The 18,115-nt window shown below is 35.5% G+C and overlaps 1 protein-coding gene across 4 annotated transcripts in view; it reads right to left on the minus strand.

The window, feature by feature from the left end:
- The window catches only part of CDKAL1 (CDK5 regulatory subunit associated protein 1 like 1), a 647,296-nt gene that overhangs the window by 213,538 nt on the left and 415,643 nt on the right, over nt 1–18,115 (minus strand). For all 4 annotated transcript variants that reach the window (XM_041769778.1, XM_041769777.1, XM_041769775.1 and 1 more), the window contains one exon: nt 2,115–2,260. In XM_041769778.1, the coding sequence (XP_041625712.1) occupies nt 2,115–2,260 (146 nt within the window). The remainder of the gene's footprint in view (nt 1–2,114; nt 2,261–18,115) is intronic.

Here is an 18,115-nt window from a genome sequence, read left to right on the forward strand (position 1 = left end):
CTTGACATTGACATTGTGGATGGCTGGGTTGTGGGATGGAGTATCTTCTCCAGGGGTCTCCAATATCCTCTCCAGGGATCCCTGATATTTCCAGTGCTGGAAATATTAGAGATCCTCAGGGAGAGTACTTGGTTCTGGGATCTTCCAGATAGTAGAATAGTTCTAGAAAAGCTACACAGATGCCTCAGGGTAATTCAGAATCTAAAGAAAGGACAATATGTTTAACCCTTGAATAAAGGCAAGAGAGTACTCTTTAATACTTTGATTTGATCATCTTTAACCCCTCAAGGAGTCTGTTGAAACTGTTCAAGATGCAGCAGATTTAAAAACTCCATCTTTGGAACAACATAAAAGGCTAAAAACTGATTGTGAAATTGTTGCCCAGTTAGTAATTCCCCAAACAACTGAATCAGCACTCACCCAAGTGGAGGAGAAAGAGAGGTGTTGATTCCTTAACCTCACTGAATCACATTAATGCAACAGACCATTTGGAAAGTGTTCTAGTCTATTCTGGACAACAGGATGCATGTCTACACTTGGCAAAATCTTGTGCAACAGGTATGAATTGTGCACATTATTTGCTACTGCCCTAGTAATAAGCAAGAGGCAAGACATTTCACAGGTGCAACAATATATTTGCAATTTTGAAAACATTCCATTAACCAAAGCCAATGTGCACAAAAGGACTCTCTCACATGAGACAAATTTACCTACAATAAGCTAAAAGAAATGCAAAGGAAGGACACCAGACCATTTAACAGATATCTAGCACAAGAATTCTTATTCTTTAGCTTTGACCTCAGTTCTCTTTAGGAGCAGAAAGTATTATTTAAAAAAAAAAGAAAGAAAGTATTATAGATGGTAGAGATCTGTCATTATTCTGTTTTCTGCTTTGAAGGCTGTATATACTTAATGATTATAATTATGAAATCCTAGAATAAATATGCCTTCTATTCACTGATTTGAATATTCGAACAATTAGCTGTGTTTGTTTGAATGCACACAAGTGTCTTTATTTCTAGTGGTTAGGATAATCAAGAAATGCCTAGAGGTGAAAAAAAATTAGAAAGACATAAAGGAAAGATGAGGAAGGAAGGAGAAAGTAAATAGAAGAAAAAAAAGATTTTAAAAGATTTCCATGTAGTCAGGATAAGTCACTAATTGAAGGTGGAAAAAATAATTGCTTACAATTTGTATAAAGCAATCATATCCATGTAGCACTTCGACATGGTACAAAAGTACATAATTATAAACAAGAAGATGAAAATAAAAATTTGTATCTTAATTAAGAAAAACAACAGAGGAAAAATTATGGGGAAAAAATTATGGAAAGTAGGAAGACCCATGCCGCAAATATGCCAAGATAAATGACATTACCCCAGAGGGGAGAACAGTGCCCTAGACTTAAGAAGGTTTTATATGACCTTGGCCAGCCCTACTATTTCCTGCCTTGTATAATCACAGAAGGCAGTCAGTGTTTGGTGATGATGAGAAGTAGGATTTTAAAGAATATAATTATGGGCTGCAAGTGTTTTCTGTGGAAACAAAATGATCATTCATGTCTAAGATTGTGTAAATATGCCTTAATTTTGGTCAACAGCAATTTCAACTTTAAAAAACAGAATCCTAAGACCTCCTTATAAATCACAATTCTTCAAGTAATCTTCAGGGATAAGCGTGTAAAAGCAAAGACATTCCAGATAGTCTTCAAAAAATGCTACTTGGTAGAAAATTATCTATTTTGTAATGACATGACTTGGCCTACCTCGACATCAGAACCAGCTCACAACCTCAAAAAGCCACATGAAAGGGGATTTAAGCAAAGCCAAAGCAGTTTTCATCTACTAGGACAGGTATAAAAATGATCACAATGCACATTACCTTAGAGAGACTGGCAATCTTACACAAATTAATGGTGTGTCGTACACAGATGGGAGGTGGATATAAGAAAAACCACATCAAGGCTCCCTAAGGAAACTTAAAGGCTAGGAAAGCTTCAAAACTCTCGCCTTCTCTCTGGTACCTTTAATTGTGGCTACAATAAGTGCGTTTTTGCCACATGCTTTTGAAAGGAATAAAAGAATGGTTATTTCCTTAAGTACTAACAGACTTACTTCTCTTTCAGAAAATCCACTACTCTTTTGAAGTCAGCCACGCAGTATTCTCTTTTCATTTCCATGAGTACGGTGTCAGAGGCAGATTGGACTGGTATGTGCAGAAAAGCATAGACTCTGGGATGATTAAGGATTTTTGCCATTTCCTTTAAAAAAATGGAGAGAGAAAACATTAATCATTTTAAAGAATTAGGTAATGGTTTTTCCTTCAGATCAACACTCACAAAGGCAAGCAAATAAACATGGCTGAAAACCGACTGTCAACCAGGCTCTTCAAGCGAACGTCAATGGGTAATACTCTATGATGCCGTTTGGAAATTTAATATGACTTTCAGGGGATTCCATGCAAGACTTACTTCCTCACGTTAGGTGACAAAACGAAGGTAAACTCACAGACAGAATCGCTGAGGAATAAAATTTTTGAGTACCTCAAAATAAATACCATTCTTCCCTTGCCTCAAAGAAGTTTTATATTCTGTTTTGCTGCATAAGGAGAAACAGCAATAGTTAAACTGTTAAGGCTCTATAATCCTGTGTACTTGAATAAAATCTCTCAATTTAAGGCTAGTCAACACTTTTTTTTTTTTTAAATACCAAAGGAGAAGAAGGAATGCATAACCTGTTGCTTTTTCAGCTAGTTGACTAACACGTATGTTTTGAGTATCTAACTATGCAAAAGAGACAGCGTCACACAATGAAGCCAGCAGATGGCCAGGGCTCACCTGCTGACATCTAGAAGTAGAGTAGGGAAGGAGGGAAGAACCTGTAGAAGAGCCTCTCTGGCAAAGTTAGAGCAAACTGGAGTGAAACAAATTAGGAAACCCAGAGAGTGTTTTATAAAATTCCTCAGAGGACACAAAGGAGGGCAGGAAAAAGAGTAAGGAAAGAAAGTGTGCAAGAGAAACTGCACTCCCCTTTCTGGCCCAGGGTCATGATTGCTGGGAAGCCCTTTCTGATCTATTGTATAAAATCAGTGCAAGTTTAACTCTCCTTCACTCACTAGCTACTAAGGGAATTAGCTCATTGAAGAGCTATTCTTTTTAGGTTCCCATTCATCTGTATGAAAATGTGTGACCATGAACTTCAGGTACTTTCAAGGAAGAAAAATAGTATTGGATAACTTGTCTATTGAGTGCTTACATATAAGCACACACTGAATTATTTTGTTTTTTCCCTCTAGCTCAGTAGCTCTGGGAGGTGGGTACTGCTACTGTCTCTGTTTCACAGATAAGAAAACCAAAGCACAGAGGAGAGTGAAATTTCATTTTCCAGATTGTGTTTTTGGTTAAGGTGTCATCTTTTATCATGTTGAAAGTTAGCTGATACAGAGTCCTGCCCCTTTAGAAAACAAAGATTTTTCTTACATTGTGTGGTGAATCTTAATGTTGAGTCATGAAAGACCTGAAAGGTACAGAAGCCATAGCACAAAGCCAGCATATTTACTATGGGCTACATAATGCTAAGTGTTGTCTCACACAGCTTCATACACAGTAGGCGTTGAGTAAGGGTAGGAAGAGCTTACTGGCTAAATACCCAGCCAAGAAATGTAACAATTTTGTGAACAGATAATATATTAACCAGTTATTTCTCTGTTAAATAAGAAACTCTTAAATTCTAGTTCTAATGTATATATCGATGTCTATAGGTATCTATCTATCTATCTATCTATCTATCTATCTATCTATCTATTCATCCTAAGCTATATATACCTAGTAATTTCTAGCAAAGAAAGTATGGATAAAACATATCCATTAGTAATATTACTGGGCTGTTCAATTTCTGAGTCCAAAGAGATTTTTTAAAACAACTAAGTTGCAAAAAAAAAAAAAAAAAAAAACAAACAAACAAACAAACAAAAAAAAACCAACAACTAAGCTGCTATTAAGAAGGTGACAGATCTGAGTTAATTGCACTTTTCTCTCACATTGGTAAAAGCCCTAATGTTTGTAGTCAGTAGAAAGAAAAGTGGAGATGCACAGGGCATGGTTGATACATATGCATGGGTGACCCCTGAATAACTGGGAGGTGACTATGGAATTAGCTGGCTCTCCTGACTCCGTAGATCCTCAAAATACCTCAGGGTGGCCTACTGCTACTACTACAAGCAGGATACTGCTCTGGATGAAGTACTGCCCTGTTACAGTACGACAATTTGCAAATTAAGATGGTAATAGTAACAAGTTGGATAAATATGGTGGATTTTTCCCTTTGGCTCTCAAAATAAGACTTCCCACTAATAATTATCTTCAGCATCGTACTATAGACTTTGCAATTTTAGAATAGCAGGCACCAGAAGACAAAATAAAAATAAACTTGCCCCTTAAAGTCTATATTTCTCCTACTGAAAGAATTATGACTTAACATAGATTAATGTATCCCAAAGAGACAAAGTACAGACAAATATTTTTGTTCTGTTTTTAGTTCTATTTCTCTTCTTGAGAACTCAACATGTTAGTTAAAAACCATTTGGTTTCTTCACCCTTTGAAATCCTTTTATTTCTAAGGTTTGGCTGATAGATAGCTACAGGTTCTCTGGTGCCAGAGATTACTTCTTCCTCTCTGATTCCTCAACAACTGTTCCTAGTGTTATCAGAGTGTTTTCTTGGTTCTAACTTGAAACGTGAGAATCAGACTCTCAGATGGAAGCTCTATGAGAGCAGGGAGTATGTTTTACTCCTCTTGCTGGATCCCCACAATGGCTAGTACTGCGCTAAGTATACCACCAAACCATATATATGTATCTGGGTTAAAGATGCATAAACATACATGCAAAGAGATTTAAAATATAAATGCTATTCGATAGGAAGATAAATTTTCAATGAGTAATAGTTCAGGTTTGATTAAAGCAGGTAACACATATTCAAGAAGGTAAACAAACATATAATTGGCTTGCCTTAATTTTTGGGAGTGAAAAATTACATGTTCATGTATAAGTAAACACAAAGTAAAAATCAGACATTTTGTAGGTAGCCACCTCCTCCATGGGTTTTATTTCTGAAAGTCTGTTGCATCTTTATATTGGAATCATAATGTATTTTCTTATCCAAGTAATTTATAAATGACCTGGGGTCCAGGTTAACCAAAGGATAAAGAAACATTTAGTTCAAAATGTGGCTAACAAAAGAATGGCAGCCATGAGCAACCCCGAGCTCTGAGCTGGTGGAAAGTCTTGAGTAGACAGGCAAGTATGCTAGTTGGCATGTATGCATACAAGGTGTGTGTGTGTGTGTGTGTGTGTGTGTGTGTGTGTGTAGTTCTGGTAGCAAGTAGCACAGAAACAGTAGCTCTTTTAACATAAGGTCATTTATAGTTTAAGGGCTAATGTATCAAGGCTGCTTAGCATCTAGACGGTGACTACTTTATAAGCAGGGACTGCAGAATTGCTAACCAAATCCATGAAAGAGTATTTCCATTCAGTGCTTTTATTTGGAGTTGTCCTTTCATGAACTGGGTGTCATCTCAGTGTTATTTTTTCATAAACTTAAAAAGCAAAGAAAAAATAATGAGTGGAAGAAAAGGGGCTTAATTTTAAAAAGGCAATTCTATGTATGGGTACATTTTTATTTATTTTATTTTTGAAAGAGAGAGAGAACAAATGTGCCCACATGAAGTGGGGGGGTGTGTGTGTGGGGGGAGGGACACAGGAGAGCCTGATGCAGGGCTTGATCCCATGACTCCAAGACCATCATGACTCGAGCCACCTCAAGGTGGCTCAACCAACTGAGCCACCCAGGTCACACAATGAAGGGTACATTTTTAAAAGAAATGTTCCATTTCATTTTTGTTGTTCTGTAATCATCACATTCATTATCATATTCTACCCGGGTTTGAATACGCACTCTGCTAGCTTAATAAGGTTACTTAGTGTGTGTGTGTGTGTGTGTGTGTAAAATATATTAATACTTGCATTCAGATGCCTGTGCATTCATTTTATAGTTATCTGTCCAAAAGCCCTCTCAGATTATAGCTTTGTTAGAAAGTATATGCATATTGAGAATGCGAACCTTCACAATGCTACATTTTCCACTAAACTAAGACAGATGATGAAGCAAAAAGATACTTCAAAAAAGACAAATTACACCACTATCTTTAAGCATTATAAAAAATAGCTTATTCGAGATATAATTCAAATGCCACACAACTGACCTATTAAAAAAGTATTCAATTAAATGCTTTTTAGTATATTCATAGGATGGTGCACCATTACCAAAATCTAATTTTAGGGCATTTTCATTTTCCCTAAAACAAATCCTGTACCTACTAGCAGTCTCTTCCCATTTTCTCCATTCCCCAACACCTTTCCTCCAGCCTACAACAGCCGGCAATCTACTTTCTAGCTCTATGATATATCCTATTCCACACATCTCATATAAATAGAATCATTAGTCTTTTGTTACTAGCTTCTCACTTAAAATGTTCTCAAGGGTCATCCTTGTTGAAGTATGTAGGTATTTTTTTCAATTAAGTAAAATATAGGAATTTAGAATTCATTAAATATGCCACTTTATACAAAAGTATCTCAAACGTTCTGAATATTATTAGCTTGATTAAGGTAGTAAAGCAAGTTTGAGTCATACTTATGAACTTTAACAACACAATCTGGTGGCATAAATCTAATAGAGATTAACTTTTATATACAAAATCTTATTAGGAAAAACTATAAGAGATACTATAAAACATAGGGGAGAAATGTTACAAAAATTCTTCTAAAAAACTTTTCCTAGAAGGAGAACTGGGGGTGGGGGCTATAATCTTTTTTTTTTTTTGGCTCCCATTATTTGTTGTTGTTTTTTTAATTTTTTTTAATTTGTTGTTTTATTGTGGTAAAGTACGTATGATGTAAAATTTCCCATTTTGACCATTTTTGAGTGTACAATTTCATGACACTACGTGCCTTTACAGTGTTGTGCCACCATGATCACCATCCATCTCTAGAACGTTTTCATCATCCCCAAGTGAAACTCTATACCTGTTAAACACTAACTTCCATGACTCCATATCCCCCACCTTTTATTATCACTAGTTTCTTTCTCTAGGAGTGTGACTAATCTAGGCACTTCATATAAGGGAAATCATACAATATTTGTCCTTTTGTGTCTGACTTATTTCACTTAGCATAATGTTTTCAAAGTTCACCCCTGCTGCAGCAATATTATGTTATTCTAAATATCTCTTTTCCAGGCAGTTGGGTGTTCTACTCTCAGTGCCAGGGCACACCATATAGGCTCCTATTAGCACCAGTTTCCCTGTCCTGTAATTTTACCATACATGTTCACACCCCAAGGATATATCTTATTTATCTGCATCTCCCAATTTCTTTGCTAATGCCCGGCCCTTAAATGCTTAAGTTATAGTTAAATGAATGAATGACTGAATGACCCAAGTAATTAGTCAATATGGTTATATTACAGTAAGTCCTACAAAGACTTCTAGCTAAAGGTCAAAACAGTAATGCTTGTGTTCTAGGAGATTCTATTTCTGGAGTCACCTTCAACACTCTGAAAGTCATGTAAGTCAAGATAAAAATAGGACCAGAGTCCTATTTCATCCATTACTTCTCATTAATGACACTGTAACAGCCACTAAGTGAATTACCAGCACCTACATTTACTCAGCAATCTAAAAATACATTATCATTTAATAGCATCAGAAAGTGAATGAGGGAGCCTAAGAAGAGAATATTTCCAATCCTTATGTCCCAAGTGAAGAGGATTAGATATTGTGAATAGATTCTAATTTGCATTTGATCTATAACTTAATTATAACAGGAAATTCACTTTAAACTGCAAAGAGTTAACATTTTCAGTATTTGCTTTAAAAGAAGTTGAGACAAATGTCCATTCTAATTAGGCTTCTCAGAAATGTTAAAAGGACTTCAATGTTCCTTTACCATTACCATTTCATCTAAGTGTCACAGTCAATAATCAGACTTTACATTACAAAGATAAAAATATACATTAATACTAATGTCAGAACGCTGAGAGTTATACACATTTTTAAACTGATATTATCATTATTCTATTTTATAATTATGATTCTGCTCTGCCATCATCAAGAAATCAAAAGAAAGTTTTGTATCCTGACTGCGGTGATGGCCACACAAATCTCTACATACATGAGAATTCATGAAACTTGAACACATGATTAAGTCAATTTTACTGTATGAGTTTTCAGACAAAATAACAAAGAAGAAAATTCACAGTAAAATCTGTTGTGTTTTAAACTATATAATATGAACAGGTATATCCTAAAAAAACAAATGTATAATATATGTACAGTTGCCTTTTTCCTATTAAAAAAAATATTGAGTCTACTAACCACTAAAAGAACAAATCAATACATGATCAATTTAATGGGGAAAGTGCATCCCAGTTAGACTGAGCACTCAGTAAAGACAATTCTATTGGCTTCTCTCAGACCTGATATAAATAATTAAGGAATGTGATGGAAAGGCAGATGTTATTTTTTAAAAATATTTTATTTATTTATTTATTTGAGAGAGAGAGCGCGTGCGCGTGCGTGCGCGCACGCACAAGCAGGGGGGAGGGGCAGAAGGAGAGGGAGAAGCAGACTCCCTGCTGAGCAGTTTTGGGGGGGGGGGGGGGAATGAGGGTAAGCCTTGATCCCAGGACTCTAGGATCCTGACCTGAGCCAAGGCGATGCTTAACTGACAGAGCCACCTAAGCATCTGGTAAACTCAGATGTTAAAGATTTGTTTTTAAATATTTAACACATTTATTTATGGTCAGATTATTCAATCTAAAGTTAATTTAGATAACTTTTGTTTCAGGCGTTAGGTGGTAACAGTGAAAGGAATGTTCTAGTGATTGAACTGCTCCAGTCAGAATTGCTTGGTATGTAAAAGGAAGCAGCTAAGCAAGTATTTAGTAAACATCAAACTATATTTCTGGGACCGGGGATGCAGAGAAGACAGTAAGCTCCTCTGCCTTTTATAAACATGGAAACACAGAGCCGCCTGCTTCCATGAAGGAGCAGGGTGTGTGTCAGACACTCTGCTGAGCAGCTTGTGTGTATCTCATCTGTCCCCTCATCTCACAATGTAGGTTTTTGTTTGTTTGTTTGTTTTTCTGTTTTTTTGTTTTGGTTTTTGTATGGTAGACTGTGTCGCTATTTGCCAAATATTCTAGTTTCCCCTCCCTGTGGAACTCAGGAGCAGTTGTGTGACTTGAAAGGCCAATGAAATGTGGACAGAAATGACAGGTGTTACTTCTGGGCAGAAGGTTTAAAGCCAGGGGTTCTCTATTTCTTTCATTTTTCCCTTCTTCTACAGTCTAAGTTCTGAAGCAGAGACAACCTGAACAGAGCTTCAGTCGATCCATGACAGATACTTAGCATGAGCAAGGAAAAACATTTTTGTCGTTATAAGACACTGACATTTTTTGAGATCATTTGTCATACAGCATAACCTAATGCATCCTACTGCCACGTTGTCATTTTATGGATGAAGGAAACAAACATTCGGAGACATTTAAAATAATATGTTCACAATGAATAGTAGTAAGTGGAATAATGGCATTCAGGACCTATGCCTGTCAGACTGCAAAGTCCTTTTTTCTTAACCATTTTTCAAAACACTGGAATGGAAGTATATATCAATTATAAAGGGAGAACAAAGGAGGAAGAAATTAACTGTTAACATGAGCAACAGACAATTTCATCCCAAATGGAGTTCAATTTTCAATGACAAACAAAAATTTTCCAGGCAAACCACAACAGGCAACACATAACTTAACCCAGTGCCTTGAGGTACAAGGCTGTGTATTTTGTACAATAATCTGGCAACCTGTCACATCAATTCTGCTTTTTTTTTTTCACTTAATAATATCAATTATATCTTTTAAACTACATTTGGGAAAAATAAGAAATACACTTGGGGACCACTTAATGCTTCTCTACCTATTTACTCTTTTACCAAATATACCAATGGTAACATTCTTTCTTGAACTCATTTTAAAGAGGGAATTGTTTGAGGGGTTGGGCTTATAGATCTTAAGCTGAATCTGTTACACACCTTTGGAAAAAAGATACATAAGGTAAGTAGAATAACATAACAAAAAACACTTCTTTTCAAAAATGAATGTAAAAAAATTAAGGCTTTTCTGCATTATAAAACTAATATATATTCATTTTTGAGACTTTGGAAAACAGAATGGGAAAAATTAGCCCTACTTATAACAATCACTGTTAAAAGAAAACCACTGCTCTTGTTATCATCTTGAAAGAATTAAATAATAAAATTATATCGATATTACCCAGTAGGTTTAGAAAAACAGAAATGATTTTCAAAGACCAAAATATTAGGCTTAATAATATTTCTTAACAATACATCATTCCTGTGAGTTCAATTTCTTCAATAATGAAAGAAGAAAACCTTTCTTTTAAACCGGGTCCAAATCACCCAGGCACTTACACTCCAGGGGCTCATAATGCTGCCACATTAGCATAACAGGAGGGAGAAATCTGAATATGAAAACAACAAACAAAGGAGAATCAGAGACAAGAATCAGCAAAACAACTTAGAATCATTCTTGAAGAAGTTATTACCATTAGAGCAATGTTGTCCCTGGAGCTAGGATGAAAGAATGAAAAAGATGAATAAACTTGAAAGAAATTTCTTTGTTCAAGAAAAACATAAAAATGGGAATGAAAGTAAAAGGAGAGAAGAGGGACAGGCAATTCTTTCCCCACTCCCAAATACACTGTCACGTAAGGGAGTTCTTAGAAGACATTCAAGACTTTCGTCTTAAAAACATGGACCATAAGCAGTCATTTAATTGGAATGATTATAAGAGGAACCAAAAATGTTCCCAGCCCTCTCCAAATCACGATGCTATGAGTGGTGTAGCAGCAGTGATGATGATGATGACAAAAATATAGCAGTTAGCATCCTCAGGTGTTAGACTCTGCTGAGTCACACTCATCACATTTAAACTTCTGAACAAACTTAGAAAGTAGTTTTACTCAATCTAATACTAACAGAAGTTAACTACCTTGCCCAAGGGACAATGGCAGAGCTGGAACAGGCCCACCAGCACTCTAACTCTTGAAGGGTATCAGAACGCCACCCCAACATATGCCTCTTTGGTGTATGAATTATTTTGAGCTAAAGGCAATTAAGAACAGCAGACCCAGGAAAGGCTCTAAAACACGGGGCCTTTCCCTTTTGTAAAGGAAATTTCTATTTATAAAGGAAATTTTCATTTTTTAAAGATGGAAATTTGGAAAAAAGAAAAAGATGTAAATACAGACATTCCAAACTATGATGAGAACTTTTGATAACTCTTACCAAACATGAAAAGCAAACCTTAGATCTGCATTGCAAACCTTACTAAAGTATCCTCCTTCATCATCTTTTCCTGGTCACCTTTTCTTAATTTGTCTCCCTCACCCTGACGCCCCCAATCCTTTGCTTTTGTTTTAGCATAGGATGGCATATAAACCCAAGTTCTAAACACCCATTTGGGCTGCTGATGGCTGGGGGCTTCCATTTGTACAGGAGTGATGCACCTGTTATTGAACTTCTGTTTTTCTCTTATTAATGTGCCTTTGGCCAGTCTAACTTACAGAATCTCACGTAAAGAACCTAAGATGCGTAGAGGAAAAGATTTTTTTCCACACCTAGACACTGCTCCATCAAATGTAACTCACAAAGGCATCGTTCCTGCAGACTAATGTGTGATCCTCCCTAAACCTAAAACTATTCTTGAGAAATAGCACAAACCAATTCACATAAAGATGTTAGCAATCATTTCTGGGAGGACTGGAAAGAAGCAGTGAAGAGTGGTCTCTCTAAATAAGACATAAAATATAGTCAGATCAATAGATCAATATCTGTAGATACATTAAAGGCAATTTAAATTTTGTTAAGTTGCAAGTTTCCTTATATCCAATTTATTAGAAATTTATGGATTTTTAAAAAATGTCTCAATGCATAAATTAAAATGCTCTTATTATATTACTTGAAATTAGATGATAATAAACAAAATCTTTGTAATCTTTTGCTACTGGACACTATGAAATTTGAATTCAAACTGATAAATGGGTATGGGTATATCATTTTTACAAGGCAACAAGGCAGGGCATATTTCCTCCTTGTTCTACTTTAATTGTTTTCACTTGGTAAAACTGGCTTCACACATCAGTTCTTTAATTGGAGCTGAAATGAAAGCATTTCCAGTTACTGCAGGGTAGGCTAGCTTGTCTAAGAACACCTTGTCAGAATATTTTGATATTTTAACCTGCTGCTTTTTAAAGTACTGTAGCTCCAAAGTTACAGGATCAGATAGATTGTCTAGCACATAAAGAAAGATCAGGAAAAACTTCCATTTGATGAACCAAATTTACCTTTGAGAACTTGAGCTAATTTTTAAATGTTTTGTTGTTTTTTAATCAAATGGAAGTTAAAATTCTATGCCATTGAAATAGATTTCTTCAGAAGAGTAAGGAAAATGAAGATTTTTATCACCCTCTTTTCTGTCAAAGCCTGTGGCCTCTACAAATATAAAAATCTGCTTTACCTTTATAGGAAGTTTCTGGCTAATGCTAATAGAAACAATCATTTGATACAAAAGGATTTTCAGATCTTGAATTTTGCCATTTTTATAGGCAAAAATAAATTTTTTAAATTACTTTTAAAAAAGACAGAAGAGGGGATCCCTGGGTGGCTCAGCGGTTTAGCACCTGCCTTAGGCCCAGGATGTGATCATGGAGACCTGGGATCGAGTCCCACGTCGGGCTCCCTGCATGGAGCCTGCTTCTCTGCCTCTCTCTCTCTCTCTCTCTGTGTGTGTGTGTCTCTCATGAATAAATAAAATCTTTAAAACAAAAAAAAAAAATAAAGAAGAAGAATAGGCTTTGCACTTCATCTTTCCAATGATCAGATGAGTCATAAATATGTATTATTAATACATTATGTTTACCTGCCTTCAGAACAGGATAAACATGGGTCTAAGTAACAATGATTAAGGAGCTACAATGTACCAGGTTATAGGCTAAGGACTTCCTTCTGTCTTAGGTGAGAAAAATAATTTCCAAATCAAGAATTGTACCCTTTTTATAAATATTTCAAAATTAGCTGGAGATTGAGAATATAGAAAGCAGAAAATAAAACTATGTCAAAGATAAATGTAACAGAATATGGTGAAGTGACCTAGGACACAGGGTAATGGTCATCAACAAATTTCCTATATCATGTTAGATCATTTCTCTGGTTCCATCCTCACAGGACTCTGACTATAATCTCTCCATACAACTACCCAATGACCACAGTTCAGAAGATATCTAGGAACAACTGGAAATTATTCAGAAAGGCGTAAAGAACTAGGAGAACACATTCCAGATGAAATTTATCCCAAGTATCCCCTGAGTAAAATTAGCACTCTGGAATGTCTTCTGAGAGAAATGAACAAAGGAAAATCCAACCCCATTGAGGTTTAAAGATTACACATTAAACCTACTCATTCGAAGCTAAAACCAAATGGGTGTTTAACTTTTATTTTTTCCTTAATAAACTATTGAATGACTTTCTACAATCTCCGGTTATATAAGTTTAAAAAAGAAGTTAGTATAGAATAATGGATCAAGGAAATGTGGTATATATTGTGTTGTGTGTACACACAGGAATATATTCAGCCATTAAGAAAAAAAAAATCCTGCCACTTCTAACAGTTTGACTGGACCTCAATGGCAATATGCTAAGTGAAATCAGCTAGATTTTAAAAGTTCTCATCATAAGAAAAAATCATTCCAACTATGTGTGGTGAGGGTTGTTAACTAGATTTACTGGGGTTATTATTTCACAAAATATACAACTATTGAATCATTATGTTGAATGCATGAAACTAGTATAAGTCAATTATATCTCAACTTTAAAAGTGATTTTGCTAACTGGATTGTGGCAATGGTTGTACAAGTATATAAATTTACTAAAAATTATCATCAAACTTAATACTTAAAAAAGAGTATAATTTTCAAGCTTAAAATGAAAAAATCTAGGTGTAAATCACCTAATATTGAGGTTTACTTAGAGGCGCATGCATACCAGGTCATTGAAAAAGCCAAAATAAGAATTGTGAATATCAAATCTTAGTTTGTCTCACTTAAATACACTGCTTCTTGGTAAACTCAGGTGCTATCAACTCAATTTGGCAAATTAATTTAAAAGTATAATGTGGTGATTGTCTAGTAGAGGCATAAAGTGTTTGGAGTAAGAACTGAAAATAAATTAATTCCTTTTGTACAATGGGAAAGACAGGGGAATTGATAATGGAAGTATGGATGGATTTTTAGTAGGCAGGAGTAGCTTAGAGGTGGGGAGTGATATTCTAGACCAAGGGTGACATTCAAACAAGTGTGAAGTCTAGAGCATGTTCTAGGCAGAGCCGCAGATCTGTTTTAAGTAGAAATATGTTACCTGAAAATTGATATATGTTAGAGGGAGGGAGGAAAGTCATCATTGGAAAATAAGATCGGAAAGGCAGGGTAGACAGTTAGACTAAGGTGCAGGATTTTGTTTTACAGACAAGTGAGTGGTACTGAAACTTTTACTTGGTAATATTTTTTTAATTTAATTTTATTTTTTTTTATTTATGATAGTCACAGAGAGAGAGAGAGGGGGGGGGGGCAGAGACACAGGCAGAGGGAGAAGCAGGCTCCATGCACTGGGAGCCCGACGTGGGACTCGATCCTGGGTCTCCAGGATCGCGCCCTCGACCAAAGGCAGGCGCCAAACCGCTGCGCCACCCAGGGATCCCCCAAAATAATTTTTTAAAAAAACCATGTGCCACCTCATACATTTTTTATTGACACTGAAATATTTTTCGTAAGTTTAAATAGTTGCAAGGTTCAAATACGGAATTGTAAAATAAAACTGTTATAACACCTTCTTAAATCTATTCAATGAAATGTAAAACATAGGAAAAGTGACATTCTCTTTTTTCTTTCAATTTGAATTTCCTTTCTACTTCCTCCACAGAATTTTATTTAGTATATATATTTTAAGATTTTATCTATTTGACAGAGAGAGACACACAGAGAGAGGGAGTAGTAGAGGGAGAGGGAGATGCAGACTCCCCTCTGAGCAGGGACTTGATCTCAGGACTCTGAGATCATGATAGGAGCTGAAGGCAGATGCTTAACTGACTGAGCCACCGAGGCATCCCTTATATATTTGTATGCTTGAAAGTCTACTACTGATCATTCGAACCATCCTTCTCTGCATCAAAATACGTGTGTGTATGTTAAAATAAAAATATTATTGTGACTGCAAGGCTCTAAGTATTTTTAAAGAATGCTTTTTAAAAAACTGAATTGTCATTAAATTACTGGTACACAACTCATCAAAACAACATAATGAGTTATTAAGCATAAACGTATAAACTTATTATAAATGTAGTCTTCAATCAAATGGACGGTGAGGGCAGCAGGCCCGAAACTCTTTATGTGTTGCTTTAAAAAAAAGGCAGCTTGGGAAGCCTGGGTGGCTCAGCAGTTTAGCACCGCCTTCAGCCCAGGGCATGATCCTGGAGACCCGGGATCAGGTCCCGCTTTGGGCTCCCTTCATGGAGCCTGCTTCTCTCTCTGCCTGTGTCTCTGCCTGTCTCTCTCTGTGTCTCTCATGAATAAATAAATAAAATCTTTTTAAAAAAAGAAAAAAGGCAGCTTAACAAGTGCTTTGTTTGGTGACTGGAAGGTGTTCAATAAAGATGAGTGGGAGGTGTGGCAGGAGACACAGCAAGAAGCCTTCACTACAGACAAATCAGTTTTAGGAAAGAGTACAAATGGAAAATGAAGACCTGGAAATGGATTCATTTTTAAATGACCTTTGCCTGCTAGTCTGTTTTCCTCTAGAAATACACTACAGCCATTTGAAGATGCACACTTACACAATGGTTTGTTAGGAAGAAGTGTGTGACCCGGACAGTGCAAAGTTATGTGCAGGAGGTGGATATGGCAAAATGTCAGAGAATTCTAAGGGTTGATTAATAAAAGAAACACATAGCAACTACTGGGGGATAGTGGATGAGGGCGAGAAATTCACTGATTTTGAAACTCATGGCCAAGCAGGAAAAGGTTGTAATTCTTTGGCAAGGAAATAATGAGCTCATTTTTTAAAATTGAGATATAATTGACATATAACATTATATTAGTTTCAGGTGTACAACATAATGATTTGATACTTATGTATATTGTGAAATAATCACAAGAAATCTAGTTAACATGCCTCATCAGACATAATTACATTTTTTCTTATGATAAGAACTTTTAAGATCCACTCTCTAACTTTCTTACCTATAATACAGTATTGCTAACTGTCACCATGCTATACAGTATACCTTCACACCTTGTTTGTTTTATTAGTGAAAGTTTATACCTTTACACCACCTTCACCCATTTCACCTACTCCTTCACCCCTATCCCCACCCCACTCTGGCAACCACTGATCTGTTGTTCTCTGTATCCATGAGCTCATTTTCATTTCTTTTTTAATTTCCTCATCTAAGTGAGATCATACAGTATTTGTCTTTCTCTGCTGGGCTTATTTCACTTTAGAATGATGGCCTCAAAGTCCACCCAGGTTATTGCTAGTGACAGGATTTTCTTCTTTTTTTTATGCCTGAATAATATTTCACTGTATCTATAAATACCACATTTTCCTTACCCATTCATTCATCTATAAATATCTTACTTACTATAGAGGAGAATTTTTAATAAACAGCCCAAAATAATTTGTCATCATTTCAAATACAAAAAAACTAATTATGATGATCACTATATTTCAGATGCCTAAAACTCTTATTAAGAATAGTAAGATACAAGGAGTTCACATGACAATCAGTTGAAGAGCAGAGGATACTGCTAAGCTAGTGTACAATCTTATTTTAATTTTGCTGTCCAAAATAAGAGGTATTTTAAATAAATGAAAACTCCATACTCCAGAAAAAAAGTCCACATTCACTATTTTGCACATTTTACTACTATTCCTGTCTCTAAATTAAAAACCATAAAAAAATGATGATTAAATTCATTAAGTTTTTACTGAACTTTAAATTTAAAATGTGCAACATGATAAATTCCGAGTCCACTTTAAAAAGCAAAAAAAAAACAAAAAAGTACCATACTACATCACTCGGTAACAAAACTGTTAACTTGTAGCCCAAAGAGAATATGAAAACCTGGTAGTTTCAAATACAGCTCAACTTTATAGCTATCTGTATGTCTAACTTAACATTTATATCCTACTTCTATTTTTTACAAAGTATTTTGTGTTACTAGATAATATTATATATTCTGCAGAATGAAAAAGTAAAATATCAGGCCTCCTTTAGTGCCATCTGGATATAATAATCAAATTTTGAAATGGCAGGACTGTGAAAGGAAAATTCTACCTTTAATCAAAACAGAAGCAGCTGATTGCCCTTTTCCCTATACTGTGGCACCTACTAATAACTGTTAAGAAAAACACTAGCCACATGTGAAACTCTGAATCCGCGTAGGATCTGAAGAGCCACAGCCTGGTTGAATCAGTTTCAAGCTGACTTTACAAAACCTAGTCCAAAGTTGAACCTTTGCAACATTATATGTGGAATGTCCTTTAGGATTTTGATTACGTAGTAGCTGAGCGGCCACATCTGTGATACATTATAAAACCAAAGTAGTTGCCAGTAAAGTTGTTAGTATTTCATCTTTTAAGAACAAACACTTTTGGTTTAGTAAAACCTACACTGTCTTTATAGTCTAAAATTTTAGACTCATTTCCTTGTCTTCGAATCTGAACTGTTTTCTCTCCCTTGAGTTAGTACAGATTGATTTATTAGACTATTAATCTATTAATTAGATATGTAAGAAAAAAACATATTAAATAACTTTAGGTGACTTATTAAAAAGCCATAGAATGAGAAAACTGGGAAGAACCTAAGAGATATATAGATCAAACTACATTCCCACTACTACAACTTGAAGGCAAAGATGAACATTTAAAA

Source organism: Vulpes lagopus, chromosome 10 (assembly GCF_018345385.1).
Source record: "Vulpes lagopus strain Blue_001 chromosome 10, ASM1834538v1, whole genome shotgun sequence".
NCBI classification, from domain to species: Eukaryota; Metazoa; Chordata; class Mammalia; order Carnivora; family Canidae; genus Vulpes; species Vulpes lagopus.